Source organism: Choloepus didactylus, chromosome 19 (genome assembly GCF_015220235.1).
Source record: "Choloepus didactylus isolate mChoDid1 chromosome 19, mChoDid1.pri, whole genome shotgun sequence".
NCBI classification, from domain to species: Eukaryota; Metazoa; Chordata; class Mammalia; order Pilosa; family Megalonychidae; genus Choloepus; species Choloepus didactylus.
Window position 1 is genome coordinate 6,543,959 of NC_051325.1, and position 14,912 is coordinate 6,558,870.

General features: G+C 52.3%; 1 gene segment (V, D, J or C); it reads left to right on the forward strand.

Moving 5' to 3' along the window:
- Positions 1–11,508: 11,508 nt before the first annotated feature.
- LOC119515371 lies at positions 11,509–13,361 on the forward strand. The segment is given in 4 exon segments: positions 11,509–11,956; positions 12,342–12,383; positions 12,481–12,801; positions 12,932–13,361. Coding segments are annotated over 4 exon segments (1,125 nt in total).
- The last annotated feature ends 1,551 nt before the right edge of the window (positions 13,362–14,912 follow it).

The following is a 14,912-nucleotide window of genomic DNA, read 5'->3' on the forward strand; positions in this document are numbered from 1 at the left end:
GCAAGCAAGGTGGAGTGAAATGGGTCAGGATGGGCTGAGATAGAGAGAGAGAGAGAGAGAGAGAGACAGACAGACAGACAGATAGATACATACATAGATACATAGATACATAGATACATAAATAATAAGGAATTGGCTCATGCAACTGTAGGGACTAGCAAGTCCAAAATCCATAGAAAAGTCAGAGAGGAGTTGATGTTGCACTCTTGACTTTAAAATTGTAGGGCAGGTGGAAGCCTGGAAATTCAGGCATAAATTGATGCTACAGTCTTGGGGCAGAAAGTCTTATTCTTCAGGAAACTCCAGTATTTGCTCTTAAGGCTTCAACTGATTGGAAGAAGACCACCCACATTATGGAGGATAGTCTCCTTTACTTCAAGTCAACTGGTTAGAGATGCTAATCACATCTACTAAATACCTTCACAGAAATACCTAGACTAGTATTTGATGATTATATTCCTGAGTACTATAGCCTAGCCAACTTGATGCAAGACTAACCATCACAGCCTAAAAGAGGTGATTCAATAAGCATAGCATAAAAATATGTATTAAGCTTTGGGTCTGTTCACTTGATAGCATTTTTCTAAGCAGTCCATAAAGTAATTGTGCAATGGACATTGAATAGCCTCCTGGATTTTAAGAAATACACCTGTCACATACCTGCAGAGAAACTCTCTGCAGTTTGCACAGAAGTGGTTCCATGCAGCCGTAGTGTGTGAGTGGAGTTTTGTCACAAGGAGAACAAGTCTGCATGCTGGCTTTGCACTGAGTCCCTTCTCCACCTTTAAAGATAAAAATAGTCAACTTCACATGAGAAAGAATGATTGTGTTAACCAAGGTTACCGCATTATGTTTGAAACATCCACAGACATTAGGATGAAAACACACCTCATCTAGCAAAATTTCATGCACCACAGAAAGGGAAAGGGAAGACTCAGCCATCCATGGGATTTCCAGCCATCCATCATTATGTTGCATGTTCACACACCTCTTTACTGGTTCCTCGAGCTTGAAATGTCTCAGCAATTATAGATTTACAGTCCAGTTTCCTGAGAGTACCTTGCATACTACATAGGATTAACAATATATTCTGGGTCATTGTAATATTTATTACTATTTTTACTACTACTGTTGTATTTTTGTCAAGGACTTTTGAATCAGTGAGCCATTTTTCTATCAATAGTACAAAGGAAAATGCACATTTAACAAACTGTAGCTGAGATGAAGCATATGACACAGCTCATATACTCCATGCACAGCCTTTAAATATAGTGTTCACACATTATGGGCAGTGAGGAGGCATTCAACACACTGTTCAGTAAAGAAGTCACCAGACAATTCTTCATTGGCACAGTCTTCAGTGCCCAGGACTGGAGAAACCAAGTTCTCTCCTCTGACTTCATCCTTTCAATATAAAGGAACTCCTTCATGGCTCCTCCTACCCCACACACTTTATGCCAATGTGAAATTTGGGATCACGCTGTCCCTTGGTCTGCCTACAATTGCTCTTGCATACAATTTACTGAAGTTCCCCACCACAAGAGGTGCAAGAACAATGTAGTCTGATATGGCCAATCTTCAACTCCTTTATTAGCATTTCTCCTTTGATGTCCCAAGAACATAAACACCCCAAGTTTACTTCTTTATACCTTCTTTGCTCCCCAAGTCCTAATAACTTTGTACATAATTGGCAAACAACTCAATTTCTTCTGCTGCAAATCTCAATAACTCTTCCTGCTTCATTTTAACAAAACCTCTCTGGGTAATGATGCTCCTATGTCTTTGCCAGGATGCAGCTAAAAGTGGACTCTGCCAAGAGGATCAGAGAGCCTTTGTTGGAAGTGGGGGGCACGGAGTCAGGGGTGCTTCCCTGAGAGCTTCCATGGGCATTGATGAGACATGTAGGGGGGTGGGGTGAACAGGAGTTGGGGGTTCAATATAGAGTCTGTTCCTCAGGGGCAGCAGAAGTGAACTCTGGCTCCCACAGTGAACACCTCCCCTGTGACTTTGCTGCAGGGGCAGCCAGAGTGGATATGGTGGCCCCATCATAATAACCTTCTCATTGGATGGGGATGTGAGGAAAATGCTGCTTCTCCTGTTATAAAGACCCTGGGTCCTAGTGGTGGGCAGTATAAACTCCCATCACAAACAGACTCCATCCGTCCACCCATGCAACTGGGCTTGAATGGAGGGGGTCAGATCCAGCACCCTCCCATGAGCCTCCCAGCAATCCTTTGTTGGTGGATGCATCCATGCTTGCTTCAAGCCAAGATAAGGTCAGTTCAGAAGGATTTAGTGGAGGACAACTTCCCAGTACAGAAAGGGACCAAGTGTAGTGGTAGCCGAGAATGAAGCAGGACTGAAGAGCTGGGACCAGCAGGGTGGGCACACACCACTTAGACCTAAAGGAAGAGGGAAGGTAGTGGTGACTGAGCCCTCAGAATAGGAAAAACTTGGCAGAGGCCAACTCAAGAGGAGCTGGGAAATTCAGTAAAGGGACACAGATGATTGCACAGAGAGAGAACCAGGACGAACTCTCTGCCTCAGTATCTTCCAACCTCTGACCTCCCAGTGGCTTTCCTGATGGATGAACTGAATCAACCAGCAGTCAGGGAATAAGGCAGCCCAGAGTCAGCTCTCAGGACAGGAAGGTGGAGAACCATCTAGGAGGATGTCAGGGCACCCCCAGCCTGAGGACCAGAGGACATGTTGACTGAAGGGGCCTAGGGGATCCTCCTGAACAGAGATGGTCATTACACTACATTGTTCTGTATTGGAGAACAATACAATGGAACCATTAGTAGTGGACATCATCACGGGTGGAACAAGGAGGACAGCCTTCCCTTCCCTGAGCTCCTCTGGTGCTTCTAGAACATTTTGTCATTGAGGGAGGACATGGAGTCAGACTGAAACAATACTCCATGTTGCTTCCAAGCTCGCTTGCTGGCTGAAATTTCATGTTACTATTAATCCCCAGCCTTTAGGGGACTTTGATGAACATTTATTGCACTGGATTAAAACTGAAGTAACGTCATCCAAATGAAGCTACAGCTACCAGAAAGGTTCATGTCTGAAGCTACCCCTTGAGGTGAGGTGTGTGGCTGGAAGGCAGGAGGATTCTCTGTCCAACCTGGTCTGACCACACCTGCTCAGCCCAAACAGAAAATTTTTAACTCTTAGTGGCTGGGAGCTGGCTGAGACTGTTCTGAGATCAAAGAAGAGCAAGGTCTAAAATTTGGTCAAAACAGCACTATGCCATTTTGCATGTATTGCCAAAAGAGGAACTGAAGGTTCACAAATTAGAAGTGTCATTGGTAAAAAATTGGAGTGGGGAAGTTGGATAAAGTAAGGGTCTCAATTAAAGAGGAAGAATCCCTAAATTTGTACTTTTTTTTATTAGTACAAGATAAACTTTTGAAATATGTTTTCACTGTTTCTCAAAATCTTCTAAAACCCCTGCATAGTTTGAACATGTTCTGGTTTCTATGTGCAGATTAGGACAGCGATACCCTGGTCTCTGGCTGGGGGCATATCCTGGGGTTATTTTCTAAGTACAAGTCACTGCCTTCTCCACCTCTACCCACAACAATCACAAGCTGTTCTGATTGAGTGATTCCAGGGTTGGGACAGTGTACTAGGGAAACAGAATCAATGAGACATACATGTGTCTGTGGAGATTGGCAAGAGAAAATTCCATAGGGCAGGTTACAAGTTGGAAACTCAGTGAGGGTGTTAATAAATTGCCCAGAAGAAGTTAACTGCCTGAAGTAGAGGAAGAAATTCTACTTTCTGACCTCTGAAATCCTCAGTTCTCTCTCCTCATTGCCCAGGGAACTCCTTTGTTGATTGTAGATGTAATCAGCCATAGAAGCAATCAACTGATTAATGACTTGAATCCGTTTATGAAATATCCTCACAGGAACAATGAGGCCAGTGCTCCCTTGACCAAACAGCTAAACATCAAAGCCTAGCCAACTTGACACATGAAATTAATCAGTGCAGCCAGCAAGACTAAGTATGCATTAGAGATTTAAGATGCTGTCTAGGTGTTTCTTATGGACATTCATGCTTAGGAAATACTGGGTTAGGGTTTATGTTTTAAGAGACACCAGGTTTTGTGATAATAGCTCACATCATGGATACAAACAGCCTCAACTACATTGTGACCTTGGGCACAAGCAGAGGAGAAACATGAATCTGGTGATTGCCTGGAGTACTTTGGAGCATGGTGTGGATCTGAGCAGATGGAAGGGGTCACAATCCATTGAAAAGCATCCAGAGTCAGAAAACAGACAGAGTTTGCCCATGACAGCTGTGGACCACTCACATGTTTCCCACAACTAGAAGTTTCCTTAGAAGCCATACTTGAAATCACGGTCATTTAAACAGCAAAAATGACCAGTCAGTAACTTTCCATTGACTTCAATGCTTTGGCCATGGAAACATTGCCTGTGGGGTAGATACTGCGTTGATATTGGTAAATACATATCTCAGTTTGCCAGGGCTGCTATGAAAAATAATACCCACTGATTGACTTAACAACAGGAATTTATTCATTCACAGAGTCAGAGGCTAGAAGTCCAGAATCCAGGCAATGAAATGTTATGCTTTCTTCCTGAAACCTGCAGGGCTCTGTTGCTGGCTTGCTTTGAGGTTCCTTGGCTTACATACCTGCCTCCCATCACATGACTCTGTCTCTCTTCGTGTGTCTCTTCTCAGTTTCCACTGACTTCTGGCTTCTTCCCGTGACATTCTTGGACTTCTAGTTTCTCTTTAAAGGGCCTCTAGTAATAAGCTTAAGGGCTATCCTGATTCAGTTGAACCACCCTGATTCAAAAATGAATCCACACCTTAACTGACAGTACATCTTCAAAAGTCCTATCTACAAATGGGTTCACACCCTCAGGAGTGTGGGTTAAGATTAAGAACATTTCTTTTGTTGGGTTCCATGATTCAACTGACCCCAGTAGAGATAAATTCCAGTGGTGGAATCTGCTTTCCCCTCTCTTACCTGTGTGATTCCTGCCTACAATCAACCCAGGTGGTACAACCAGAGCCCAACACAAAGAAAACTGGCTACAGTGTGTCTCTTTGAGGTTTGAGTTAATTGTCCCACCTAAGTGACCATTACTTTTACTACCATGGTAGTTTGTAACAGCCTCCTGGGAATCTCCCATTTTGCTGTTGCAGGTAACTAATATAATTTGCTCCCTAGTGATTCCTGAACCTCTCAAAGTTTCACACCAATTTTTCCTCATCTTCTATCCAACCTCTGCTAACAACTGTGTACACATTTGGTTTCCTGTATTGTGTGTTGTTTGAAATACCAAGAGCACTTTATGTTTTCTTAATCTGACTCTGATTTATGTTGTAATAGGCAAGTCCAGCAACAGAACTCAAAGATAGGAACTTGGATTGTTCATTTGATCTGGTTAGTTATGTTAGAAATAGTGATCATGGAAGAACATGAAATGACACACTGGTAGTCCATGGAATACAGTGGGAAACCAACTGCAGTTTCCTGAAATCAAGTGCTAATTAAAGACACATCTGTTGAAACAAAAAGTCATGATGATAGAAATGAGTATTTCAAGTACTGTGGCATGGGCTGGCATCTTATCACTGCACTGGAGAAAGCCCACTAAAAGAGAATGACAATTCCAGACCTCTAACATCACCATTTAAGACAAGATCAGAGGAAGGGATTTCTACAAATGCCTTAAAAACATGTATTTCTCTTGTAACCACAGAGTAAGTGTGCTTATGGGGAAGAGGTTTCTGAAAGCCAGACCCAATGTTTCATACAACAGTTTGCAAAATGTCACTACTAGATGAATTCACAACCTCAGCAATTTTCTTATATGAAGGAATTTGTTTGGACACATTGTGACACAGAACCAAAATGGAGATATTTTTCTGGATTCCTATAAAGTCCAGTACCTTAACACCCAAATTGCATTGACCCTACTTTGCCAAGCAAAGCAGACTTTTCCACCATTGTTCCAAGGAGAGTACCCACCCTGTACTTGAGAATCCTTGCTTTTCTCAAGAGTAACTGATTTTCCTTGAGACCAACAAACACCTCCATGAATCAAATGCAAAGGGTGTTTATTTCGTTCATGCACACGAGGAAGCCGAGGCCCAGAGGGCTGCCCAGCAAGAGTGTCCGGGTGAGTCTCACACTCTGTGTGCCTGACTGCAGAGGCCTTGGGATTGGGGGACTGGACCAACTCACTGTTGTTTGCCCTGAGATATCAGTGTCCAGTATGAGCCAAAGACAGGTGGAAAGAAAGCTGGGGATGTGTCCATGGAAGTAGAAGGTGGGGACCTCAAAAAAGACAATGTTCCCCCAGCCTTCTTCTGCTCTACCTGCCTCAACCTCCTCTAGGCAGCCCCCAGCTAAGCCCCGCATGCTTCAGACAACTCCTAGCCCAGCCCCCAGGGGCAAGTGGGGTACCCATGCAGGGGAGATAGAGGACATGACTTGGGCTGGACTGAGGGCCATGAACAAGACAGGATCAGAACCATCCTGGAGCCACCATTCTGCCACCATTCTGCCCTGGAACAGTCTTTGCACACTCTGCATCAGCCCCAGGCAAAGGGAAGAGCACATCAGGGCTGGAAGGGTGGCATAGGGCTAAAGGGAAAGGTCCTGGGGACCCAGCCTGCATGATGACTTGGCCCCCATCCCGGTACTCTGTCCCTCTTCTCCAGAGCACCAGGGAAGTTCTGGTGGTCAGGCTGAGTGGACATAATCACTGCCAGTCCCAAGTTGGCCCCTGGGGTTCTGTAGAGGCAGAGAGCAAAGAGTGTGACCATCCAGGTCCCACTCTCCCCTGGGGTTCTGGAAGCCTCAGTGAGACCTGGGTTCCAGGGCCACCAGCCCCACCCCACCCCAGACACCCATGTGAGGATCTTGTGTGTCTGGCCTCCCCACATACCCTCTCAGACAGAAACCACCCAAACGAAAAGGGAACTTCAGGAAGCAGGCATGCCATGCTGGTTTCAATCCTGATTTGAGACTTTGTGGGGTTGCCCAGAAGGTTTCACACCTCTAGTGTGTGAAGTCCTGGGGAGTCAGAGCCACCCATGGTGAGACAGCATGGAGGAGCCATTAGCCTTCAGTCCCAGGGCCGCAGGGAGAGCTGCCACCAAGACCCCAGATCCAAAGGCACCACCCCATGACCTGCCAGCCTTGGTGAGTAAGGGTGAGTGGGGCAGAGTGCAGGGATGGCAAGAGGGGAGTGGGGGAATACTTGGTAGCTGCCAGACCTGGGCGAGGCAATGGTCCACAAGTAGGGTCCAAAATGAGCTGAGGAGAGATCAGGCCTTCACGGGGCCTGAAATGGACTAACCATACCCAGGAGCCCAGCAGGTGACCCAGCACAGGGGTGTGCAGACTGCCTGCAGGCCCACAGCACTGGTCCAGGACAGGGACAAAGGAGCATCTGGAAGGAGGAATCAGGTAGAGATAGGTGGAGGCAGGTGGGAGCAGGTGGAGGTAGGTTGGGCTCCGGGGTCCAGGGCCTTCGAGAAAACATGATAGGATGAGACAAACAGGGGCCTGAGGAATGGCCAACCAGGTAGGGCTCGCATGGGGATGAGGCTGGACCTGAGCTGGCAGCAGGATGGACTGCAGAAAGGGCAGGATGATCAGGGACAGAGAAGGGTCTGATTGAGCACAGGGGAGCAGGAGGGACCTCAGGTGGCCAAAGCATGCGCACCAGTCCCGTGGAGCTGGTGAGAAACCCAGGGCAGTGTCACTTGTAGTGACAGTGGAGTCCTAGGCTATGGCCAGGGCCAAGGGCAAAGGCAGCAAGATCAGCTTGAAGGAGCTGGGGGTGAGGAGAGATGTGTCCTGGGTCCAAGGGAGATAGGGGTCAGGAGCAGAGATGTTCCAGGTCCTTGGGAGCTAGGGATGTGAGTGGAGACATCCTGGTCCCAGGGAGCAAGCACAGGTGGCACGGAGGGACCCAGAAGTGCTATTGGCTCCATCTGGGGGAAAGAACTGGGTCAAGCTGAATGTCAGGTCAGGAGCTGATGGAGGAGCCTGTGCTGAGGGCAGCAGGTCTGCAGGGGAGAGGTCAGGTTGGCACAGGTATAGGTGAGCAGCCAGGTTGCAAGGAGCAAGGAGCTTAGGGGCAAGTGAGAGCTGGGCAGAGTTGAGAGCCCTGCATGACTTCCTGGTCCAGGGTAATGCTGGGATGCCAGAAAGCTGGAAGGTGCCCTGTGCAGGAGCGAAGCAGGCAGGCAGGGAAAGACTGAAAGCTACCCAGAGCAGGAAGAAGGCAGAGCTTGTGTGGGAGCTGCATAGAGCAGGGCAAAGCTGGCAGAGCAGAGAGGGGCTGTGAACTAGCAGAGCAGAGAGACAGTGACAGGGCAGGGTAAAGCTGGGAGCTGGCCCAGAGAGGGAAAAGCAGGGATGGGCAAGGGCAAGAGCTGTCCAGAGCAGAGAGAAGCAGGGCAGGAAAATGCTGGAAGCTGCCCAGAGCATTCCAAACAGGCAGTGGAGAGCAGGGCCAGTAGCTGCGCAGAGCAGGGAGATGCAGGAAGGGCTGGGGTGGAAGCTGTGCAGAGCAGGGAAAACCGAGCATAGCAGGGCAAGTCTTGGAGCTGTCCAGAGCAGGAAGAAGCAGAGCATAGCCAGGGTAGAAGATGTCCAGAGCAAGGAGAGTCAGGCAGGGCTGGACAGGAGTGGAGTTCCTCAGGGCAGAGCAGGCTGGGCTGGGAGCTGCCAGAGCAGGGAGAAGCAGGGAGGGCTGTGCAGAGCTGAGCGATGCCCAGAGCAGAGAGAAGCAAGCATAGCAGGGCAAGGCGTGCAGCTGCCCAAAGCAGGGAGAAGCAGGCCAGGGCAGGGCAGGGCTGGGAGCTTTTCCAGAGAAGGGAGGGATGGGCTGGAAACTACCCAGAGCAGGCAGAAGCAGGGAGGGCTGGGAAAGGAGCTGCCGAGAGCAGGGAAAAGGAGGCAGAGCTGAGCATGGTTGGGAGCTGCCCAGAGCAGGGAAAGGCAGGGCTTGGCAGGTCAGGCTGGAAGCTGCCCAGGGCAGAGGAGAAGCAGGCTGAGTATGGCTGGTTGCCCCCAGAGCAGGGAGAAGCAGGGCCAGGCATAGCTGGGAGCTTCCCAGAAGAGGTGAGAAGCAGGTAGAGCTGTGTTGGGAGCTGCCCTGAACAGAGAAGCAGGCAGGGCAGGGTAGGGCTGGGAGCTCCCCCTAGCAGAGGAGAAGCAGGCAAACATCTGGGAGCCACCCAGAGTAGGGAGAAGAAGACAGGCAGGACAGAGCTAGGTGCTGACCAGAGCAAGAACATGCAGGCAGGGCCCTAAAAGGCTCTGAGCTGGCTGACAGAGGTTAGGACTCCAAGTTGACCAGGCCCAGAGCCCTTGAGGGCAGCCAAGACTCAAGATGGGCCAAAGATTTGGGGGAAAGGCAGAAGGCTGAGCTGTGCAGGGCAAGGCTGAGCAGATGGAATACATAGGGAAAGGAAAGGGCAAGAATGGGCTTAGGAGAGGCCACCTCTTAAGGGAGGAGGGGTTCCCAGAGCAGTGGGGGGTGCAGGGAGTAGAGAGCTGTGCTTGGGGCAGGGCTGTGCTGGGAGTGGGAGGGAGAAGAAAAGAGGGCAAGGAAAGTGTGGAGGGCCCAGAGCAGAGGCCTGAGGGGTTAGTGCACAGCTGGGGCAGAAGGCTGGGAGACAGGGGACACAAGGCTGCTGACCTGGCAAAGTAATGGGGTCTGGGAGAGCAAGGGTCCAGAAAGAAGCTTCCAGATGTGGGGCTGCCGGAGGAGTTGGGGGTGAGGTGGGAGACAGTGAGGACAGGCAGGTGCCAAGAGCTCCTCGGTCTGGGAGAGGGCCAGGGCAGGAGGCAGAGGGCTCTGATGGGGGGATAGCTAAGTGGCTGGCTGGCTGGAGAGTGGACAGGGGTCCTGGCAGCTCCAGGATCAACCCCAGTGTCCAGAAAGGAATACATCCAGAGGGAGACCCAAGTACATCTGGGCTGACAGTGATGGGGTATTGGCAATAGTAGAAATGGGGGGGTTCACAGCAGCACTGGAAGACTTCAGGGAGTGGAGCAGAGAGAAACAAACAATGCAGGGGCTAGGTGGGCTGGCAGGAGGGGCAGTGGCCCAGGGGTCCTGGAGGAGCTCAGGGACAGAAGGTTCCCCATGGTCAGTGCTGAGGGCCCCAGGCAAGCTGCTTCCCAGAGGAGGCTGACTCTGCCCTGGGGCTCAGGGGCTGCCGGGACAGGGGAAGCAAGGATAGTGGTTAGAGGTGGGCAAGGCCAGGAGTCTTTGAGGGCAGGGCCTCAAGGCTCAGCATGTAGGAGATCAGGAACAAGGGGCAGGATGGACAGGTGGACCAGGAACTGGGAGTTGGGGAGGTTAACTGCAGAAGATACAGTGAGGGAGGACGTCAGCCTCGGGGATGCAGCTCAGACAGGGCAGGCAGGGCAGGGGCAGGTGAGCAGGGAGGGATGGGAGGGCAGGAGGAGAAGACGGCTTCCAAGGGCCAGGGGCTCAGGGGACAAGGGGGAGGTGGCTGAACAAAATAAAGCCCTGAGCTGGGGCAAGGAGCCAATGCCAAGGCAGGCTGAGGTAAGAATCCCAAGTAGAGAGGAGGGCGATGTGAGCCAGCCGAGGTGCCAGGCTGAGGGCCAGCTGTGATGGAGAATGGAACGGGCAAGAGGGCCTGGCAGAGCTCACGGCAGAGGGGACAATGGGGCAGGTAAGAGCTGCACAGAGAAATGGTGCTTGAGGGCAAGAGGGCCAGGACAGAGCTCAGGAGCAGAGAAACTGAAGGGGAACTGGACTGGAGGGGACAAGGCCAGGCAAGGAGAGGGTGAGTTTCCAGAGCCTAAGGGCTTTGGGCAGGAGGTGCACTTTGACCCCCTCCAGCCCCAGGGAAGAGGACGGCTTCCTGGGGCCCAGATGTGCTGGCCATTGCAGGGCAAAGGAGGGGTCCGAAGGCAGGTGCAGGGCTCCTAGCTGAGCTGAGGGACGTGCTGAGTTCTGATGTGGGGGAGAGATGAGGCATGTGGGGGCTGGGGGTTGAGATCAGGAAGGACTGAACACATGTGGATGAGTGTTTGTGGAGAGCAAGGAACTCGTCAGATGACCAGGGTGGGCCCAAGAGCTGGGCTGATGAAGGGCAGTGTGGGGGCTCAGGGCAGAGGTGTATGTGGGCCACAGGAAATGGTGCTGGGATTGGGGGTCCCAAAGAGGGACCAGTGGGCCCAGGCTTTGAAGAGCCAGAGAGACAGGTTTCAAAGGAACCTGGGCTGGGGGTTTGGGGGCAGCAACAGGGTCCTGGCTGAGGACAAGGTGGCCTGATGAGCAGAGTGGAAATAAGGTGCTGGAGGGCTCTGGAGCTAAACTGACTGCAGGTGGCTCCAAGAGATGTCCCTGGGGGTGGCAAAGGCCCACGGCTCCAGGAAGCACGTCAGTTAGTGGGGGACTCTCTGCTGAGGGGCCATGGGCCTGTGCCTGTCCTGGGGGTCACCAGGAAGGATGGGGGCTGAGCTGGAAGTGGATGGGGCCAGCTGGGTCTGCACCCAATGCCTATCAGCCCCGACAGTGCAGGGGCCTGGAGAAACTGCAAATGGAAGGGCCTCTGAGCCTTGGTGCCAGGCGGGTCAGGCTCTGCCCTCACACCAGCACCTCCTCTCTTCCAGTCGCCGTCACGGCCCCATCAGTTTACCCTCTGGCTCCCAGCTGCAAGGAGAAGCTTGATTCCACAGTGGCCCTGGGATGCCTGGTCACAGGCTACTTCCCTGAGCCCGTGTCAGTGCAGTGGAACTCGGGGGCCTTGACCAGTGGCGTGCGAACCTTCCCGAGTGTCCTGCTTTCCTCGGGCTTCTACTCCAGCAGCAGCCTCGTGGCTGTGCCCAGTAGCACTGTGAAAAGCAAGACCTACACCTGCAACGTACACCACCCGGCCAGCAGCACCAAGGTGGACAAGATTGGTGAGAACATGGATGGGCAGCATGGGCCCCCACCCACAGCCCAGTGTGCTCTGGAAGACAAGATCAGGGTCAGCCCTGGGGTGGCCGTGCATCGGGGATGAGCCAAGGGGCATGGGACAGCTGGGACCCCAGCCCAGGGTGGCCAAGGAAGAAACTGTCTCCTCCCCATGAAAGCCTCTGCCTGACCCCCACCCTCAAGGTCAGTGAGGATGTTCTCTGTGCACTGCTCCCAGGCCCAGGGAAGGCACAGGATGGATGACACTGACCCAGGTCCTGGGCACACAATGATTTAAACCCACCCCAAAGGCCAGAACCTCCCCATGGCCCTGTCTGGTTGCCTCCTCTCCTCCCAGACTCTGGTAACCCTAGTCTGCTCTCTCTGCAGTGAAACTACCGACCCCTCAAAAAACTCCCCAAACTTGCCCAGGTAAGGTGCCGCCCAGGCCTTGACAACCATGGGGGAAAGGGGGGATCCATCTGCCCACTGCAGGTGCCAACTCACCTTCCTGTCTCTCCCACCCCAGTCCCTGGAGGACCATCAGTTTTCATCTTCCCACCGAAGCCCAAGGACACCCTCATGATCTCCCGCACCCCTGAGGTCACGTGCCTCGTTGTGGACGTGAGCCAGGAGGAACCCGAGGTGACATTCAACTGGTACGTGGATGGCGTGGAGGTGCACACAGCCAAGACAGGGCAGCGGCAGGAGCAATTCAACAGCACCTACCGCGTGGTCAGCGTGCTGCCCATCAAGCACCAGGACTGGCTACAGGGGAAAGTCTTCAAGTGCAAGGTCAACAACAAAGCCCTCCCGTCCCCCGTAGAGCAGAGCATCTCCAAAGCCCCGGGTGAGTGAAGGCCACAAGCCAGGCTGAGGAACACCCTCCCCAGGACCTCCGATTTCCCCAGCCACTGGGGTCCGCACAGCTCAGGCCAGCCCCCTGCCCTGACCGGTCATGTGGTCTTCTGTCCCCACAGGGCAGCCCCGGGAGCCGCAGGTGTACACATTTGGCCCACATCCAGAGTCGCTGTCCAAACAAGTACTCAGCCTCACCTGCATGATCACGAACTTCTATCCAAACGAAATTGATGTCTCATGGCAGAGCAATGGGAAGCCAATGCCCGAGAGCAGCTTTGTGTCCACCCCGCCCCAGGAAGAGCAGGACGGAACCTTCTTCCTCTACAGCAAGTTAAACATAGACCGCAGCAAGTGGCCAGGAAGCAGTGTGTACTCCTGTGTCGTGATGCACGAGGCCCTGCACAACCACTACACACAGAAGACCGTCTCCAAGTCTCCCGGTAAATGAGTGTGACCAGTGAGCATCCCTCCCCAGCCCCCCTGTAAATACCTCCCAGGCACCCCAGCATGGAAATAAAGCACCCAGCACTGCCCTGGGATTCTGCGAGACTGGCATGGTTCTTTCTGAGGCTGGTCCTGAGGAAGCCTCTGTCTTCACTGTTAGGGAGAGAGCACGGGTCCTGAATCAGATCCCAGGGGGCACATGAATCTGCACTGGCCACCTGGAGGGAGCTCAGTGCAGGTGTTGCCAGAGCAGGGAAGAGGTGGTCTCTCTTCTGTGCCCTCCCTCCAGACAACAGCTACTAGGGGCTCAGGCGTGGGAAAATGGAATAGGTGGAGGCATCTCCCAAGGACAATGAAGTCATAGCATGCCTCTGTAGGGGCCTGTGCAGTGGGGAAAGTGGCCTGTCATTTGTCCCAGGGTCCCTGTCCAGGAGCTCCCCTGGTAACTTTGGATCTGCTTGTGAGAACTGCCAGGGCCAATGGATGTGCCTTTTCCACCTGGATCCCACATGGCAAGTTCAGGAGGAAATGGGTTGGCCATGGCCTCCATCCCTATGGAGTGTCAGGGGAACACATGCATGGGGACCCTCACCCCAGTGCTCCAAAGAGGCAGAGGCAGGTGGGCCCATCTGCCCCAGGGTGGGCCCCATCCCATCCACCACATGCACACTGAGGCCAGACACTTTGGAAACTGGCACCTCTGATGAGCAGCCCTCAGCCCCCATTGCTGTTTCCACATGCATGCACATCACACCTTACACACCTGGGCCTCCCACAGGTATTCAGTTCAAGTGCCTATCCATGTATACCTGGAGGCACCAGCTGGGGCCTGATGTCCACCAGACCTGGCACAAGTGCCCAGAGGGCAGCTTACTGTTCATCCACTCACTGACCAACTCAAATTTGGCCTCCTCTCACATGCAAACATCAGAAACCCACACCCAGACACACCCTCCACACTTCCTCAAGGAGGGACTGACATGGGGGCTAAGGCAGGTGCTTCATGCATTCCCTCAAGCTCCTGTGATGGCAAAGGCCTCTTCTGGCACAGCCGCCAGCCTCCCACATGCTCCCACACTCACAGGCTCCCACACTCACATGCCCACGTGTTCAGCCCCTCCCCTACACTCACAGGTTCACACACTTGCAGGCTCACACACGCCCACTCCCCCATGCTCCCATTCCCACATGCTCACAAGCTGACATGCTCACACTTCCACATGATCACACACTCATATGCTCACACTCCCATGATCCAACATGCTCACACTCTCAAAAACTCATACACTAAACACTCACATGATCACACTCTCATGTGCTTACACTCCCACACTCATACACCCACATGCACCCACTCCCACATGCTCCAGGCTGACATGCTTGCACATCCACATTCTCATACACTCACATTTTCTTGCACTCACATGCTCATACACTCTCACCCCCACACACTCACATGCTCACATGCTCACACACTCATATGCCTACATACCCATACACATATACATGCTCCCATGTTCACACACTCACATGCTGACACTCTCACATGCTCACACTCCCACATGTTCACACTCACACTCCAGGAAACCCCACTCACTAGGTCCACCCTCATCATCGTCCCTAACACTGGGGGCCTCTCCTTAGCCCTGTTCCTCT